This window comes from Varanus komodoensis, unplaced genomic scaffold (genome assembly GCF_004798865.1).
Source record: "Varanus komodoensis strain SLA01 unplaced genomic scaffold, ASM479886v1 scaffold58, whole genome shotgun sequence".
Taxonomy (NCBI): domain Eukaryota; kingdom Metazoa; phylum Chordata; class Lepidosauria; order Squamata; family Varanidae; genus Varanus; species Varanus komodoensis.
In genome coordinates this window covers 1,397,746-1,417,933 of record NW_025336197.1, presented here as the reverse complement: position 1 = coordinate 1,417,933, position 20,188 = coordinate 1,397,746, and the positions used below count along the sequence as shown (strand labels likewise).

The following is a 20,188-nucleotide window of genomic DNA, read 5'->3' as shown; positions in this document are numbered from 1 at the left end:
CTGAACACAGGCAAAATGCAGGGCATGTCTATTAGCACCTCATTAACGCCACTGGAGGTTCATAAGCCTGCAAATCCAAAGGCTTACATGTACCTGCTGTAGGGCAATAGCACCACACCTTAGAAATGTTATGGCTCCCAGTCCAGAAAAATAGCAGAATCATTCCGTGTGGTGAACGATATTTGTGTATATGGGTCAGTAATACAAGAAGGCCAAAGTGAAAAGAAAAAAAACCTTGCAAAATGACATCCTTGAACTGAAGGTTTAATATTCAAACTTATTTCTTCAGGACACATTGGTATTATGTTGGGAGATCAACTATATAATAAATGGAAGGAAAATGATTAGTGCCACCAACTCAGTTCAGTGACAGTTTCATACATTACCTTTTGGAGCTAAAGTAGCCCTGACACTAGAGAAGTATGGAATGGATTCAGATGATTTTGGATTTCTGTGAATCTAACCTGATGATTCTACAGCAGACCTGTTTTTGTTTTTTGTTTTTTTAATCACTTGGACCTGTGGACCAGTTTTTTTTAAAATATTTTGAGGAGGATCTGTAGCATGCACAAGTGTGCATTAGTGCTAGTATGTTTGCATTCCAGAATGTTCTCATATCTCCGTCCCCGCAAAAACGCATATAATTCAGTCAGTGAGTTGAAGACAGATTGAAGGATGCTTGATAAGCTGTGAAATGGATTTAACAAAGTCCATACATCCATCCCTTCATAACACTAAATCAGCTATTGATTATCATGTCTGCACCTTGATAATACTATCGGCACACTTAAGGAAAAGAAAGTCTATTTTCTCCTTTACTAAGATCCTGCCAGAAATAACACTCCCTCTGTGCCTCTTGTCAACCCACAAAGGAAGCTTCCGTGGGTGTCACCTGTGACTTTTCTTTCAGGTTTCCCTTGGGCCAAAGCACATACTGGGTGCTGGGCAAGGTACTCGGGAGGAAAGGCTTAGAACCCATTACATATTATGCTTACTATTTTTTTAAAAACCACAGCTATGTATTATCTAGCCTGGCCCTCACAGAGGGACTCTCAACTCGTGCATAAACCTGTGCAGTGCACAAAGGAATCTAGTTGCAACTTTGATAGATAATATTGGTGAACATAATAGCATGTGTGCATCCTTTACAAAAAAAAGTTATAATGGAAGTTTTGCCTGAAGCAAAATTAGAAGTGAATGTCATGGGCTCCTCCTTCTACAAAACATCCTAGCTATGCCCAGAATAATCTTAAAGAGATTGAATAGGATCAGAGAAAGTCATCAACATGCACAGTATGTGTTATGTATTCTATACATCCTTGGTCCAGCACCACCAAATATGGAGGCTTCTCCTTAACTGAAATATAAGAAATTCTGAGGAATTCAAAAAGGGTTTCAAAGGAAGGAGGTCAGAATTACGTTGCTAATCTAAGGTTTGTCTCGGCACAGAATCAGTTGTAATTTAGAGTCCCTCGGGAACTGTGTGCAAATAGCAGTCTAATACCCTTCTGCATTATGATCTTCTTTAAGAACTTTGCTAAGGGAAGGGAAAAAAAACAAAGAAGCTTGCAGCTGTAACATGAAAACAAACACTATTAAATTTCAGAGCTTTCTTGTAGCCTACGTGAAATACCAGGGTGCTGGCCTGTCCCTGCTGTGTTCTGTCCTTGACTTCTTATACACTTTAATCCAGTCAAAATGAAAACATACTGGCAGAGATTTGGCTTTGTGTACATTGACCTTTTATATAGCACTATTGAAAAGGAACTTCAGAGCAAGAAGGCACAACAAATTAAATTATTAGTAACACCCATTAGAGGAATTCTTCCGAGGAGCAAAAAACCACACTGTACAATAACACCACAAAAACAGCTCAGTGCTCTGTACCTACGTTGTTAATTTTTAACTTGTTCTTTTCTCTTCTTTGTAGGTGTCCAGAGATGTGATAAAGGACAGCTCTACTCCGTCTGCGGGCTGAATCAAAATGTGACCCTGCTCTTCCTCTTCCTTTGAACTTTTCTGAAGAGCGGAGAAGATACACTGTTAGTAAGGCAAACAGTACTATGACTACTGCATAGTGAACTGCTGATGCTTCAGATTTCATCCATTTAATATTTGAAGGCAAAGGCTGCTTGTTTGTTTTGCCCCTCCATCAACATAGCAGTTCCCCAGTCCTCTGCAGCATAATTACAACAGGTTTGCTTTGTCCAGGAGGCTGAACCATTTTCTATCATGGCATCTATCTATGCAAACAGATAGATTCTAGCAAACAACCCAGCCGTCAGGGACAAGCTTAGGAGGGGACTATTTCAATGCTAGCGTAGAATCTCAGAACTTCAAGCAGCTGCTTACTAGCAAAAACCCCATCACTGGATATGTGCATACAAAATGTCACATCCATTTTAATGTTGAAGTGCTTACCATACCTCAAAAACAACAGCTGTTTAGTTGGAGGATTTAACAACACCATCCACTCAAATGGAGCTGCCTGCCCTTTTCTATATATACCTGAGAGCCACATTGGTGTAGCAGTTAAGAGTGCAGGACTGGGACTCAGGCGATCTGGGTTCTAGCCTCTGCTCAGCCATAGAGCCAAGCTGGGTGACTTTGCGCCAGTCACAGACTCTCAGCCCAACCTACCTCACAGGGTTGTTGTGAGGATAAGATTGCAAGCAGGAGGAGGAGAATTGTGTAAGCTGCCTTGAGTCCCTTGAAAGGAAAGAAGGTGGGATATAAATAGAATGAATGAATAAATAAACAAACCCTCAGCATGGTAGAACACATATTCTTTGCCTTGAAAACCAGGAGGCTATGTATGCTCAGATGACTTGTACAGCATTATGTTAAGAATAAGTTAGTTCACAGTACTGCTCTTCTGTTCCCCAAGCAATGAAAGGATATTCAAAAAGGACCATGGGAATGCCCCTAGTCCTACCCAGCCCTCCTGCCATAGCCTTGTCCACCGGTGCCTCCAGGGGAACCGTTCCTGCCATCTGTCTGGGCAAGATGCAAAGGGCTCCCTCTGCATACTAATACATGTGACTAGCGCTCTCCTTGAGAAGAGGGCCCTGCTTAGGAAAGTAGGTAGGGGCATCCAAAATGGGCACTAGAAGCAGGAAGTCGGTCAAAAACAACGTGGCCCGAAGTCTAGGCACTTTCCTGCAATAAATTAGCAATCTCATTGAGCCCCTCATGTATGTATTTCTTCAGCCAAAGGCTGGGTTTAAACATGCCTGACTTTGGGGTTCCAGCTCCAGAGTTTCACTTAGTAGAAGCCAGTAATCACTTCACAATATTCTGGCTCTTCTAACCAAATGATTACAGTTATTTATGTATACACTTTACATGAACTTAAAAATGAGACTAGTGGTGCTATCCTCATGTCACTGTAAGATTAACTGAGTCTCTAGGAAAGAGGAAAGGAATTTGGGAAGCCTTAAACTAAGCTGTCTGTCAAGCAAGTCTAATTAAAAGCAATGCCAAGTATACAGATGAGGTGAAGAAAACCCAATTAGTACTGCCGCAAACGGACAACAGATAAAAGTGTATCTTGATGACTACATAAAGGAAAACAGAGAGACCTGACTGATGTGGAGGCTTGAATGTAAAGCAAATCCATTAGCAGGGCCACACGGAGAGACAAGCACCTCTCTCTAAATGATCCTGGACACGTTTCATTCTATATGCACAGGAAACTACTTCTTACCAGGGGTTGCTCAATGCAGGCAACTCAGAGGTCTTGGAGAAGAAGTTAGGTTACTTGACCCTAAGGTGGCTGACCTGGAGAAGCAAAAGAGCAAAATTCTATCTCCACATGTTTCCTTTAAGCCACAGCTAACAGCTGGAGTTCACAAAGAGTAAAGAGAGAGCTTCAAAGATCTTTCTAAAGAGCCATTATCTACAGAAAAAACAGCTGAAGAATGATTTCTAACATCTCTCAGGGCTTTGTGATTAATTAAAAAGCATCACATTGCAACTCAGTGGAAGGAAGCTTACCTCGGCATTTCTAAAAGTAAACTGTTTAAGGGCTGGGCCAGCTGTTAAGGAATTTGGAACTGGTATCAATATGATACAGAATGTACACAGATTTTTTTTTTGTTATCTGGAAGTGGGAGCAACCATATGAATAGCTGCACATTTTCAAACCAGCTTTACAACCATAAGTAAACAGCCATCATAAAAGATTAAGAATGCAACCCTATGCATGTTTAGATAAAATAAGTCCTACTACTCTCAGTGGCCCCCAGCCAGGCATGGTGGTTTGGGGATGCTGGGAGTGGCAGGACTTTTTCTGCCTGAACATGCATCAGATTGCTCCCTCAGTCACAGGAGATAACAGCTCTCAACTCTGACTGCAGAATGAGAGGCTGGGTCCCTTTGCAACCTGCACACTTTCTGCAATGCGTAGAGAAGTCCCTGCATGGATATAACTGAATGTGTCTAAGTTAGAGCAAGAGCCTCCTTCTGTAACTCCACGCCCACTCCTTGTGTGTTCAATTATCCCATATACTGGATGAGATCACAGTTGTTGGCAGTGCTTGTGCTCTTCTGATTCGGTATGGATATTATGCTTTTACTGTTTGTTCTTTTGGTCTGTTTCTTGTTCTTTGGTCTTTTTGTTCTTTATAAGCCATCCAGAGACTTAGTAATGGGATGACATAGAAAAGCTATAAATAAATAAATATTGTGACTTTGTTCCGATTATCTTGATAGATTATTTACCTATCACCAGATATTGGTCACATTGCATTTATATCCCACTTTTCTTCCTCTTGCAAGGAACCCAAGGCAGCTTATAAGTTTCCCTTCTCTCCATTTTATCCTCAGCACTCCTAGGTAGGTTAAGTAGATAAGCAGTCAGTCAGCAGCCTTCATGACTGAGTGGGGACTAGCACCCCAGTCTCCTGAGTTCCAGTCTGGTTCTCTTGCCCGCTACATCATACTGGCTCTTGCATGAGTTGATTCAGATTGGACAAGAGAAAAACCATCAAGGGATGTGGTATTGGGAAAGGAGAGAATGTGAAACCCAGGTGGCTTCAGACTCCCAACGAATTTACCACAACATTAGGAACAAAAGTCCTCTCTAAAAACAGCAACAATGCAATTTCTTTCCCAGAGAAAGAACAAAATAAAATTCAAGTTCACAGTAGTATGACGAGCATAGAAACATAGATTGTGGGTTAAGTTCCATGACTGTTTGACTATACATTCATCTTCCACTACTGAACGTATGTGGAAGGGTTCTTTTGGTGGGGGCAGTCAAAACCAGATTTTAATAACAAGGTACCTAGTCTGCAGTAACAAAATAAAATGAGTGTACAGAACTGCTTTATCTTGAGTCAGACAGACTGATTGATTCATCTCACTGGTAGGGGCTCAACAATATTTGGGGAAGTGGTCTTTTCTAACTCTACCTCAAGACTGAATCAGGCAAGCCTTAGCCTTCTCCTTATCATTATTATGCTTCTACACCACCCAAGAGCTAAAACAGTTAATAAAACTTAAAATACAACACGGTGAAACAAGAGACATTTAAGAATTAGTGCCGTGCCAAACATTTTATACTTCTATTTTTAGCAACTAGTGGAAACACAGCTGAAATGTGAAAGAGGCTTGAAAGAGAGGAGCTGAGGTGGGAGCAGGGTTCTGTATATCTTTTTAGACTTCCAAGCAGTGGGTTGCCTTTCTGTACTTTAAAGATGTCCAGCAATGTGGGACTACTCCTTTCAGACAGCCTTTCAGCCTGGTAGAAGTTCCTGGAAGGCCCATGTGACCTCGTCAGTGTTGCTCCTGTGAAAAGCTCTGCTGTGCTGCAAGCAAGGACAGAATTGGAAAAGCAGAGCACAGTCAAATACCTAAAGCTGTAACTGCATGGCATGGATGCAAGTTGCAGGCTGTTTCCAGCTCAGGGCAGAGCCAGGCTCAGCTAGACATGCTAGGAGGAGGTTGTATAGTGGCTTTTGCACAAATCCTGCACAATTGGTCACAGGAGGTGACACATACTGTGCTGAGCACCTGGAGTCTCTCAGGAAAGGGAGGAAAAATGTGAGGAAGTCAGCAAGAGACAGGTCCCCTTCCAAAGGCCCCTAGAGGGTCTTGTTCTGAAAGGGGTGACGGTCTCACCCCCTGCTTTGAGCAGCAAATATCACTTGAGGTTCGGGTTTCTTTTGACAGCACACCTTTTGACAGCTGTCAAAAGAAGGCAAAGTGAAAAATAAAGGTTTCTGGGTCAATTCCCATGATGCACCTTGGCAGTAGACAGTCTTGAAATGTTTCCAATTTGGACCTGCATAAATCTGAAAAAGAAACTAATTTTTAAATTATTAAATTTGGGAATATGACTGATGTGCCTCAGTACTACTAATGGAGAGTTAAACTGACTAGTTGGGCTGCATTCCAAACATTGATACCCCTTTCCATTGGCTATGAGTTCTTCTTTTTCTTCTGCATCAGAGGTCTCCAAACTCTGCATCAACCCTGCACTGCCACCCCAAAACTATCCTAAATTATGTGACCAGAAAAGCATTTATATTTAATTTATTGCGCTTCTGCTTCCTATGGAACTAGACCAGCATATGTCCAGTTTCTGGGCTTGATCCCTTTAGCAACAATTCACGTAACCCACAGCTCAGCTCTGCTAATTCTGAGAGTATAGCAATTCTGATCATGCACTTTAAACTCTATGGCCATATTCATAGAGTTGAAACCCTAAAAACAAAACAATGAAAAATGAAAAGCTAGGATTCTCAGCTATTCATTCCTGAATTTTGCACCCCATTTTTGGACTTGATGGCACAATCATATGCTTAGGTCTGTCCCACATTAACTCCATTTACACCCTTTGCCAAACATGTCAAACTATTTGAAAACCCTTTAAGCTTAATAAAATATAGGAAAACATTCTGTTGCATTATTAATCCTAAATCCAGAATTTTGATTTTGCTGGCAGAAAAGATTGAGGGCTGGAGGGTAAGGTATATTCAATTCCAGTGAGGATTGTACCACCCAAACCATTACATTTTTCAGGACTGGCATAGTATTTTATTCAGAAACAGCAATATTTCCAACTTTTCAGGATTTTGTCACATAGTCATGATATGCTGTGGCAAGATTCTGTCTTCATTTGTTTCACTGTGCATCAGGAGCTTTTCCTTTGATTTTAACATGATTTTTCACCTGCACGTACACTTCTGAAATAAATCAGAGTGTATCTCTGAACATACAGTTGGTTCAGTACCTGAGTATCTCCCTCTGTTCACTGTGACCTTTCTTATCTGAGAAAATGTTTATATCCTGCAGTGAAATATTTCTTCCTGGAAGATGATAAAGACTTGTAAGCTCCTTCATAATTGAGGAGAAAAGCTAGCCATTTAATGAAAGATACTTGTTCACAGCTTTTCTAAGAATACTCTCTTCTTAGAAAAGTGACACCTTCTCCATGGGCTGAAGCAATGCAGCTAAGTCTGTGTGCATACATGGATGCGGGTGGGATCTTTCATAATCATACAAGTAGTGGAAGGATGCCTTGATTCCCCGCTGTGATGAAGGCATGGCACCAGTAAGGCACAACATTATTGTTAAGAAATAGGCAGTCTACACTAGGCCTTTTTAATGGCATTGTAATGCATGCCTCAATGGCATTTCACATGACACTCATCCCAGAAGGCTTCTTTGTCTTATTTCTGCCATTTTATCCTCTAAGCAGTAGGCGGCTTCCTCTTGTGCTCAGTCTGGTCTTCCCAAGCAAGCTGAGCTGAGAGGAAGTCCATGAATGTTTGCAGACCCCTGGCTGTGCAACCGGCACCTTTCTTCTGCACCAACTGCAGAAGCGTCCAGCATGGCTGCACTGGCATGGAAGTAAGAATGCTGCTTGCACAGGGGGGTGCTCTCTTGGCGAACCCCTTGGCAACCAGCCGTCTTCAGCTCAGGCAGCAGCTGCTCCTGGTGTGTGAAAGGGGCACTGCTTGTGCGGCATGTGAAGCTCAGTTCCTGGTGAGCACCCTGAAAGTGCTCAGGACGGTTGCCAGGAACTCAGACTCTGGACTGCTGCAAAGCAGAGCATATTCAGGGAGCTGAGCCCGGGAAATCTGATGGATGCTCGCCCTTGGACAGATGCCTCATGCATCCCTAGTGCTGATACCATTATCTTTACCCCACAGGGGATGGAGGAACAGTAGTAATCAGTACCAGCTCCTCTTTTGCCAGGGTTTTTGTGAAAGGGCAGGAAGCGCTGTATTTTTTTGTTTCTTTTTCAAAATTGACCTTCACCTTCACCTAGTTTAAACAAACACAAGAACATGAAACTTGAAGGGCCAGTTCCCCGTATGCCTCCCCTTTCTAACTGCTTTGACTTGTCTGGAAATTGCGGCTGTGCATGACACAAGATCACATTCTCCGTGCAGTGGCAACATTAGTATAGGCCTCAATAGTGATAAATGCATTTTGCATGAATACTGTGTCTGTGCTTCCCATAAATCAAAGGGGCTCTAGCATAGATCCCTGCAGGGAGGATCTGCAAACAGGCACTAACTCAAAATGAAGTGATATGTTGGTTTTGGGGAGATTTTGGTTCAGTTCAAAGCCTCCCTGTGAGTGATTCCATCCAGTTCAAAGTACCAACACACCCATTCAAAGATATCAGCTTCTCATCACTTGCTTACTGTACAGACCAGCTGAAGGGCCCTGCTTGGTTCTGCCCATTGCACATGGCTGGTAGTTGATAAATGAAATCCTGCATGTCCAAGGTTGGTCCCAACACTTCCAAGCCTGTTGAGGCCGATCAGTAGATGGAACCAGCATCCCTTCATCCTCCCATTGCTTCTGGGTCCTCACCTCATCTCTCTAGGTGGCCAGTTGCAGACAGAATAATGATAGTCAGAGAAATAGCCAGGCACATGCATCAATGTGCAGTATGGAACAAGAGAAAACAATGCCCAGCAGCCAATAGGCAGTGTGCAGGGTGGAGCCAAGGTATCAATCCTTCAAGGTATCAATCCTCACGCATCGCATGATACATTGTGGGAACACCCTATGCATGCCCTGTAGGAAGGGCAAGCATGCCTCCAATAACTGCTGGAGGAGCAACACTTCTCTAAGGTCAGCGAGTCCTTATCAAATCCTGCCTGAGCACAGTGGTCCTGACCCCTCCGTCAGCTCCCTCTTCGCATAGATCATGACTCCCTGCACAAAAGGGCTTCATGTCAGGCACTCGCTAAGATTCTAAATTCTGGTTTTCTGAACCACAAGGAAACCTTTTCTCTCCTGCATAGTTATCTTCCAAGTGAGAAGTGTGACCTTTTCTCTCCTGCATAGTTATCTTCCAAGTGAGAAGTGTGACAAAAACATTGTCTAGAACATGGGAGCTAGCATGGTCATCTTCCTCAGGTGTGGAGCCAGGGTTCTGGTGAGTGGAAATTTTGAGAGAGTATTGACTGTTGGGGGTGAGAAAGATGGCTACCCTGGGCATTGATTCTCAAGGACTGCTACCTGGTCTTCAGAGGATCAGAATGTGAAGCAGAACTATGGGTAGAGGCCAGGAATGTGGGCCATGCTGAGACACTGGGATGAGAGAAGCAGAGATGTTTATCTCAAGGCCAGACTCTTCAAGTGGGCAGGCAGTTGCTGGGAATAACCAAGAGGAACAGTTGGCAGGAGGTGACTTGGAGCAGGGACGTTTTTCAGATGAGGTGACCATGGCTCTTGACCCCTGGACATGTCATCAGCAGAGGAGGACAGCCTAGTGAGAGGATTGGCATGTGGAGAAGAGGTGTGTTCCCTCTCAGGAGGCCCCTCCTTTATAAGGAGCAATCCTAAGGAGATTTCCTGGAAGTAAATACTAGATGGGGTTAAATACTAAACAAACTGCTCTGTGCATGTTTAGAGAGGCATCCTGGATGTTTTGTACATTTTGGACAATAAATAATGCTTTGCAAGGAAAAGGTTGGTCACAGGACACATATTCTCCCAAAGCAAACTGGTTAGAGTAAGGAAAAGAAACTTATTCAACATCCTAAGAACAAGGCAAGGAAGGGTTTGAACATCAGATTACAAAGCCACTGGTTGGGATCGATTGTCACAACAAGTAACCCTGTATGGTTTCCAGTGTGAGATTTTTTGCCTGGATGTGCCTGACAGATAATCAAGTTTCCACAGGAGCATGGTTACCACCTTGCTAACTCTTCCTGCTGTTGGCATGCATCCATCAGCTACTCTGAAATTCAGTTCTACGCTGCCTGGCTGGAGCAGTTCCCTTAGCTTTGGCTTTTTCCAGGGAACTTTGTGGTAGCTCTATCAGGTCCATGGACATTATTATGCCAAGTTTGGATGACCAAAGAAACTATGGTGATGCACAGAAATGATAGAAAAGACAGTTGTTTCTTATCACGGTTTCTGAAAACCAAACACACCATGCTGAAATACCACAAAGAGTTTTGGACAATACAACAGACAATCCTGCATTTAGAAAGTGCGTCCATCTCTTTTTCATAACAGACTGTTCAGATAGTTGCCTGATTCTGAGGAGCTGGTGAAGGAGCAAGTGAGCAGGGGGAGGAAATGAGTTTGGATTTTCAAGGTTACCTAGTGAAGCTTCTCAAACAGAACATGAGAATCACCCTGCTTTGGAAGGGACAGAAGGGTTTTCAGGATGAGAGGGGTACCAGTTAAAAGATCCTGTCCTTAACCCAGTAAGGGACAATGGGAGAAACATGCTGACCAGTTAGAGGGTCTCTGGCATTCCCACTGTCTTGCCCTCAAGCAGCAAGAGACACCTTGAGGGTGAAATCAGAAGCTTTACTGAAAAGAATGGACAGAGGGGAAGTTTACAGATTGGATTCAACTCTGTACATGGGCAGATGCTTGTCCCTCAACTTTGGCAGAAGGTCATTTAGAGTTCATACTCTTCTGTAATCTGTTAAATTTCAATAAAAGAATTGTACTTCGAAGGAGTGGGTTGAGTTTGATTACCAAAAGGAAAGAGGGAAGGGGCCAGCTCACAACACTATACAAGAAATCACTATGTCTTGACTTGTCATGTGAACAGACCATTTTTTGAAATGAAATAAAGGTTGGAGAAACTTCCTTGTCTGCTTTAGTAGAAAAATTTGATGGAAAATTTCAAATGAATGTTGTTCGAATTTGCTCCATCTTTTCTAACTGACTAAGTCACATGCTTAGGAAGGGACACACATACAGCAGAATTTTACTCTTGCAAAAGGAGAAGGGGGCAGCAGAGGATGAGGCGGATAGATGGAGTCACTGAAGCAGTTGGTGTGAGCTTCAGTGGACTCCAGGAGATGCTGGAGGAATGCTGTCCATGGGGTTGTAATGGGTTGGGCACGACTTTGTGCCTAACACAACAGGAACATATTCCATGGGCGAAGTACCACTACCATCTCCTGTGTTATCCCCTTCCACTCAGCTTCACCCAACATCCTGTAGCACCTCTGCACAAATTCCCGTCCATGGGTAGTTTCATGAATAACATGGAAGCTAAGAGTGCAGGCAAGTACTTGCGGAGTAAGTACAGACACTGAAAGACAGAAGTGACTAGGAGCTCTCGTGCCAGATGTGAGTTAATGGAGATGAATCAGTGGATCAGGATGCAAGACTTTCATGTCTATTCCTCCATGTGATGTTCTTTTCTATCTGGCCCATACAAGGATGTAGCTGGACACTAAACTGAGGAAAGATGATGCAAGTGTTCCTCTATAAGACCAGGAAGCAGATGATACAGTTGGTGACTCAACTAAAATCAGTTCAAATGCACGCACAATTGACAAAAATGTAACCGATATTAGATCATGCCTATACATTACTCAGCTGAACGCATGGGACTGAAATAAACTTTGCCTTAAAAATCGCTAGTCTTTCATTTGATTTGTTGAACACAAGAGTTCCCCGCCCCCGTCTAAAATAGGACATTCCCTGAATGTGGTTGGAAACTATCTTTTTTGTCAGGATATGCTAAATCTGGCAACAAACGCTGTTTCACAGCAGTATTTGATTAAAGGATCGTTTTTTTAAAAAACAGGGAAGGATGGCTTGACTTTTAATTGTACAGCACTGAGTTATAGAAAACTATTTGTTTAACACTTAATTAGTGTAGTAACTTACATTCAATTGCAATGTGATTTACTGCTACTTGTTGAGTAATAAATTTGAATATCAGTTGAAGAAGTGTACTGTTTAATTGTAATTGGTATGCCAGTAATATACTGGGGGAAAAACATATTTCTCAACTCTGTGTATTTTTGTGGTTAAAGAAAGGCACCTTCAATTATCTCTTGGCTACAGTTTATGTAGTCCCAGCATTTCTACTTCCACTGATGCTTTTGCAATCCTTATACCAGAATTGTGTAATAGTCACAGTTTGCCAAATCCATGCCGGAATACTCACACCAGAATTAACCTCAGTTAATCTGCTTGCTTGTACTTGGACATTCCTCTCATGCTTACTGCTGAGTAGAGACAAATAGGCTTGACAATTGGGATGCTGTCTGCAAAAGCAGCTGAATTACTCAGCCCTGCTTACTTCTGAGTAAATAGACAGAGGCTATTTTTGCTTACTTGGCAGTAGAATGTTGCTCATGCGTACTTATGAGCAGAAATACTACCTAGTATAAATTAGTAACAATGCAATGGGGGGAGTGATTTTTCATGCCTGCTTACTCTTAATGATGCTACCTGCGAAATGTGATACTTCTGTGGTTCTCTGAAATAGAATTCAGTCAAAACTATCCCTGCATTAAATGCTTATCTGGGAGCATGGCTGATCAGCATAGTTGATTTATAGCTGAATAATCTGGTATAGGATTATTTTGGTATTATTATGCATACACTCATTAATTGTCACTATTAATTAATAGTGGCACCAGTTCACTTACAAATATCTTTTAGTATTCAGCTGCAGGATATTCTGAGAGCCTCTGACATAAATAGCTCACGTCCATGTTTTCAGAAAATACCAAAGCACCCCTGCTTCCCAAGCTAACAACAGATGAACATAACCATAAAACCCAGTGCCATCTGGCTGCATCTTGTAGGGGTACATTTGCACCTACTTTTAAGTCAGTGATAGGAAGAAAGGATCCAGACAGGGATGGGAAACTTCAGCACTGCACACCAAACCTGGCTCTCCTGCAGTGCTAATTTGCTCCTCCAAGATTTCTCAGGTTGCCCTACTACACCCCACCTCATCCGGAACATGCCCACTTTTCCATGTTCATCATAATGTTATAGTTTTCTAACTTGTATACTTTTCCCACCACACTAAAAGGATGATCTCTCTCTCTTAAAACTTAGTTGTTGGCAGTAATTTCGGTATGAATATGTTGTATTTGATCCCATCTTCTTTTGCAGCACTTGCTACTGAAATGTGCTTCCCAAGAACTTCTCAGAAATTGAAATTGGCCTGTAGACAGAAGTTCCCCAATCCTTGAACTGGAATTTTCACATGCAAATTTGCAGAAAAGTTAGAACCAACTGTATCAGCCTGTAAAATCCAGTACTAGTACTGGTCTAGTACTATTAATATTATCATCTTTGCAAGATGAAATTGTATATTATTAAAAACAGCCTCCAGTCTGAGGTTCATCAGTTTAGTTAGTCTGCTGGTTTTTAGCAGAAATTACGTAGACAAGAGTTGGGAGAGAGATCTTATGCTGAAACTTCTTCGATGATATTTCCCATCAACTTCAGTAATGGTTTTGCCTGTTTCTTATTGTACCACTGTTCTTTATTTCAACCTGCTTGTTTGTTAGCAAATAGTTAGTGTGGTTGTAACAATGGTGGCTGGACCACAGGTTAAACAGAGTCTGTCCCAATTAGAAAAGGAGCCATCACACACTACCCAGTCATCATTCACAACGATGAGGCCCCTCACGTTGATCCCATCTTCCTTTGAAGAAAAGAGTGGGCAGATTCACGTCTCATGACAAGCCGCGGTAGAAACCATGAGGGCACGGCTTGTCGTTATACCTGAGCCCAGCATCCATGGGGCAGCATGGAACATTTTTTAATTGAAACTGCATGGAAGAGCAAGAGCTTGTTCTGAGGGTTGGCATCTCAGTGGCAGCAGGGCAGCGTACCATCGTGCCACCTCGAGCATCAGTGACCATGGGGACAGCCGTGCTCGGTGTTCCAGTCTGGTCGCTGCACTTCACCAGAGTGGCACTTTGGCAGAGTGTTTGTGCCACTCAGCCTGCCAGTGATCTCCTTATGTGAATGTGGCATCCTCCCTCAGGGCTATTTCCCTGGAGAACCCTTGTGTCCAGCTGTGTCTCCCACCTTCCCTTCCACAGCAGGGGGGGGGAAAACAAACAAAAAGGGAGTCAGCTGTGGCCATGCCCTGGAGAGAATGTGGACCAATGAGGGAAAAGTAGGCAACAGAGGCGGGAGCAGTGCACTCTGGGATTGATTCTGAGCCTTGGGGGCTGATGGCCTATTGGCTGCCAGTTGGAGAGAAGATGGAGAAGCATGGAAACCATGCAATTGTGTCTGAACCCAGGACACAAGGTAAGGTACTGTACCACATGGTTACCATACAGCTTGTTTTTGTGCTATATGTGAACATACCCAGTGTAAGTGATGCTGCTTCTGTGAAGGACTTCCTATGCAACTATTTGTGATCAGGAAGAAAAACAGTCACTACACTGTAGCAAGGAATTCTACATTGCTTATTTTAAGTAGCAGTAGTAAATTCCTGCCAGAACTTCCGAACTTCTTTGATTTATTTAGTACTGAATTACCACTGGCCACAGAGGAACCAGACAGCTAGAATATAGGGCCTGGTTTGGGGATGCAGTGACTTGCATTTCCAGCAATAAAGCTCTAATTTGCTAGGTCCAAGATCTTTATATAATGTTACGAATGATCTAGATTCATGGGACACTTTACATACATTCACCGCCTAACCATTTCTCCAACAATGTACATTTCCCACCCATCTATTATCACAACTACCCAAAATTTCAAGTGCAGTCTATTAAAAAAAATGATACAAACCTTCTTTTTTATCATCAGAAGAAATCTTCACTTTTGTATCTGTGATATCTTTGAAAGAGGCCAGAAAGAGAACAACATCACCCTTCTCATTTTTAATAGGGACAATGTCCAATAGGCACCAAAATGAAGACCCTGTAAGAAAAATAATAAATTTAATTTGAGCTGCTTTTCTCTTTTTTCTTTTCTTTTCTTTTCTTTTCTTTTCTTTTCTTTTCTTTTCTTTTCTTTTCAGAAACATATCAAGAACATTAAAGCCACAATGAATGTATTCATGTTTTTTAAAGACTTAAAGGGTCAATAGTCAGGAAATCACAGATGTTCAGCTTTTGTAAATCTCTTTGCATCTGCAGTAGAAGCTCCGTAATTCTGTGTTTTCTGAAAGCAAAGCATCACTTCAAACGCTAGACACATCTACTGGGATCATTAATAGTCTAATGAAGTTTTTGACTTTCTTCATCTCATATCTTCTTTGGAGCTTTGCCCTGCTCCCTCTTTTAAAGGAATGCCCCCCACAATTTTAACTTTGACACCTGAAGCTTCTTTGTTTGCAATGAAATGTCATTACTTCAGATTAACTGGCCTCCTGCTTCCTGTGGCCCAGGCTGCAGACCTTGTGTCTAGTGTATCACTCCACCGTTTCAAACAAATTAGCACTAATCATACTCAGCCTTAAAATAGAAGCTGGAGCATAGCTCCTCAAATCTTAGATGTTAAGTAAGGCAAGTTGAAACTCATTAACTGCTTGAATTCTACACAGGAGAATATCTGATACCCTTCTGTCTATGGAAATTACTGTGATAAATGTCTTTTGAGCTGTGTGTTAATTGCACTATGGCAGCACGGTGGGATAGTTTATTCTTGCTACTTCAAAATGCATGCAGCTACATTTGTGTGAAGTCACTAATTTTTGCTGATTTATTATGGAGCTTTTAATACACAGACTTTTTATATAGTCACAGTATTAGATATAATTTAATGTGATGAACATAAACAATAACTTGCCATACAGACATTTCAGGAAGGAGGGGAAAAACAGTTTCAGGAAGAAAAATCTGCATTAACAAGTGTTTATTGAGATGAACTTCATTTGTACATGAATAAGTTCAAAGCAAAATTCAGTTCAGGTGAACCTTGGAAACAAATACCAAAAGGAACCTACCATTAAATCTGCTAAGAGCACCTTTGAGCATTTTTAGGTTAATGTCTTGAACCTAGAAAAGGTGGGAGAACTTGGAAGCCCCAGGGACAAATTCACTTTTGGACAATCCTTCAGTGGGTGAAACAGAAGGCATACAGAGTGGGCCTCCAAATACACACACACACACACACACACACACACACATATATGGCATACAGGGTGGGCCTCCAAATATATATATATATAGCCCAGAATATTTTAACTTAAGGTTCTCACTTCCTTGTAGCTACATTTAAGGAGAGACATTCTGACCTTTCAGAATGATGGGAAAGCTGCGCAAAAGCAGGGAAAAGAAATGATCAGCAGTTGCATCCCAGCCCTTGGACAATTTCTGGTGCTTTCGTGGGTGACCTGCACTTCCCTCTGGAGCAAGCAGGAATGAACCTGGGCTTCAGAGATACACACATTCTGTTCCTTTCCAAACAGCTTCTTCTAATTTTGTTTCCCTCACACATTCTAATTTTCCCTCACACATTGATTATGTGTGAGGGAAATTTATGAATGTGGGAAACCAAACTGGACTTCAAATATAATGACTTCCCAGCCAGTGCATGTATATTTCTGAAATTTGTCAAGTTTCTCCCTGGAGACACCTCTGTGATATGCACTATTTTTATGCAAACTGCTGAAAAAAGCTACAGCGGGATACCCTTAAAATGTCAAGCGTTCTTGCACAACGCCCCTGTAACTACCATGCCCATTTTGGATATGACAGGCATAATTCCCTAAGAATGGCAACTAGTCTGCCATTTTTATTCAGTTCTGCTACAATTTGAAATGTTTGCACATTTTTTCTTTACAAAAATCAGATCTATAAAGGTTTGTGGAATAACCCCCCCCCCCATACCTATTTTTCTGATAGTTGGCTGGCATAACCTCCTCCTAAGTTGTTGCTTTACCTGCATATATAACCCAATTATGACCAGGAAAAGAGTTGTTGCTGAGTTTTGATCAAATTTTGGGTTCTGTGCACAACTCTAAAATGAAAGTTTTTAATATCCTGTTTTCCCATTTCCCAATGAAGAGCTCTTTCATTTGCCACATTTTCTTGGACTTACGGATCTCCTGATTCAGCACTGTGAGCAGTGAAAGTGTCAAGAGAAAGGTTTAGCAGGAGTCCTGTCAAACATGTCCTGAACAGGTTGATAATTGATGGAAAAATTAGTGGGCTAATAAACTGAAACTCCATCCAAGCAAAATGAAAGTGCTGTTGGTAAGGAGTTTCCACCGTTCTGGATAGCATTATATTTCCACTTTATGAAGTCTTTATGAAGCTTATGGCTTAGGTGTTGCACTGTTAAATCCACTTTTACTTTGGATTCCTACTTGACCTCTTTGGAGCAAAGCAGGGGTCCATATTATACTAGTATGAGGCTGGATTGCCTCCTGGATAGAGGTAGTCATACCCTGTTTATTCATGCTCTGATAACAATCCACAAGGACATCTCTAAGCAGTGAAATAAGCACTAAATTAAACTCTTCCCTCAGATGTTGTGTTAAGAATAAGATCCAGGTACACCTGAATGTCTGGAATTTTACTCTTCATATAAAAGGACAGATGGAAATGAATGGAGTTTCCGCCCTTCCTTCTCCCTGTGTCTGCTGCCTCCAATGTTCTCTCAGCATCTGGCTGCAGTGCATCTAAACATCAAGCTGTTTCCAAAACCTTGGCTATTTGTTCTGGTCTTCCAAATGTTTCATGCAAAATAAACCCAAGGTATAATTTTAATGCATTACCCACAACAAGAATGAGCCTTGAAACATGGCTAACATATCCACTTGTCAAGCAATAAGTATGGGAATATGAATAACAAAGAATAATTGGATCTGCCAGTTATTAATTTTCATAATTAAAATGTCAGCAAGTGCAAAAGGACACTTTATTTAGGGCCATTTGTCCAAAAGGGCTTATGCTTAGACTTGTTCTATTCCAGTGTCTTTTTAATCATCACATCAGTTCCAGCCAATGGGGCATAGTTATTATTCAAACTTGTATTGTTTAAATGCCAGCCCCTGTGGCTTTTCCAAAGAGCCCTGAGGCTGCTGAGCACTGTTGGACACATTTCTAGACCCCTTTATAGTCCTGCCACTGCCAGGGTTCCTTGAATAGGAAGACTTACTATGAAATCTGCAGTATAATACAATTATAGTGACCATAGTTCCTATTGTTAGATGAGGGTCCCTTTAATCTTTTCTGCATAAGCTACTTGGTGAAGAGCATGAATCACATTTCATATTTTCTACTCAGGGCAGGGGGGAAGTCAGAAACCTTCATACTACCATTGCTTTTAATTCTTATTTTTTTACATTCTAAAGCATAATACAATGAATCTGTTGAATAAATGCATGTGAGAAATTCTATGGTTATGTACCATTATGCGATGACACTGCAAACAGAAAAGGATCTTTCCCCTTTTAGAAAGCTTTTACCATAAAGGATTTTCTTTCTTGCCTCAGCTAGTACACACAAAGGGCACTGTAACTGTCAACAATTCTGGTCTCCTTCAAAAATGTATATTTATCTATTCTTTAATGCCTCCAGCTACTCTCAGTGAAAGAGGATGTGTCCCCTCCCAGCTCCCTAGCACACTTACTCTGAGAGAATAAGAACTTAAGTTTCAAAATACATTCAAACATCCTTAGGGCTGAGGATATCAGAAGACTAAGATGAGACAGACTGTAGCTTTAGTACTCTCTAAAGTTAATATGATTGCACCGGAATTCAACGGGCACATAATCCACAACAAGGGACGTGAAAGAACGCCAATTTCCTTGTGTGTGCATCTGCTGTGTTCATGTACTGGTTGACTACAGCCCCTGCTGCTGCTTCACCTCCCCTACCATGATCCAGTGGAGTGGGGTACAGTAAGCAAAAGTTCCCCAATTCGGTCCTCGAAATCTCCAAGCATGGCTGGGAAAATACTGTCTGAAACTCCAGAGGGCCACTGCCAGCCAAGAAATATCAAAATAGCCTTGGTATAAGGCACTGTCCTGTTCTTTGTAGCTGTCACAGTGGGCACTGAACCTGGAAGTAAGAGAAGGGACAGACAGACAGACAGACACACACACACACACGCAGAGTGAGAGCAAGAGCACAGGCAGCAGTGTTGGGTGCTGCTCGCCTCCTTTCTACCCTCTTGCCTTGTCCTCCAAGCCAAATAAACACCACAGGATGGAGATGGGTGATGACAGCAACTGTGAAAAGAAGCATCAGCAGATACCGTCACCTGCTCTCTTATTCAACTGCCCTCTGTGCCAATGTGTGAGGAACACCTGGCACAAAGCAAGAAACATCAATGCATCCAATTTGTCTGAAATGCACAGAAAAATCAAAAGCAGTGAGAGGTGTGAGCTCTCCCTTTTTCATTATGGGAAGCCTGAAGAAGATACTTGTCGCATGGTTCAGAAAGGATCACTGTGAGAACCAATCTTCACCACCACTATGTCTGATAACATTCTAGAATTGTAACAATGAAATTTTGCACAGAAGGAGCTTTAAGCTGAATAAAATAGGCATCTTTGCTATATTAAGGTTATAATGGAATTTTACAGTATGATGAGAAATTCAATACTGCAGGAGTGTTATTTGGCAGATGAAATGTCGGGACCATACTGACAACCAGAGGTGACTCATCCAAAGACATTTATACTCTGCTAGTTGCTATCTTGTTGTTGCATTGTTTTTACTGGTTCAGTATCACTTGCAACAACAAAAGCGTATTCCACATGAACCCTCCACATAAAGAACTAACATGTAGAAAGAGGTGGTCACTCTGAATCTCACCACTCTATGCCTGATGTTTGCAGGACTGAAGGAGGCTCTGGTTCTTATGTGTGAGAGATCAGAGATTCAGTACATTTTAATTCACTTCTAGGACTTTGAAAGGGTTTATACAAAAAAATCTGTTGATGGTAGACACATAGATACACTGTGCTGTTCAGGTTCTTATATGCTTCATCTGTTTCTCACTGATCTACATCAAACGC

The 20,188-nt window shown here is 41.8% G+C and overlaps 1 protein-coding gene across 1 annotated transcript in view; it reads right to left on the bottom strand.

Annotated features, from left to right (window-relative positions):
- KCNH8 (potassium voltage-gated channel subfamily H member 8) overlaps nucleotides 1-20,188 on the bottom strand; it is a 191,847-nt gene that overhangs the window by 89,705 nt on the left and 81,954 nt on the right. Inside the window, exons 3-4 of the mRNA XM_044449406.1 lie at nucleotides 15,004-15,135; nucleotides 1,892-2,019 (exon numbers count right to left, since the gene is read on the bottom strand). Coding sequence (XP_044305341.1) covers nucleotides 1,892-2,019; nucleotides 15,004-15,135 — 260 coding nt within the window. The remainder of the gene's footprint in view (nucleotides 1-1,891; nucleotides 2,020-15,003; nucleotides 15,136-20,188) is intronic.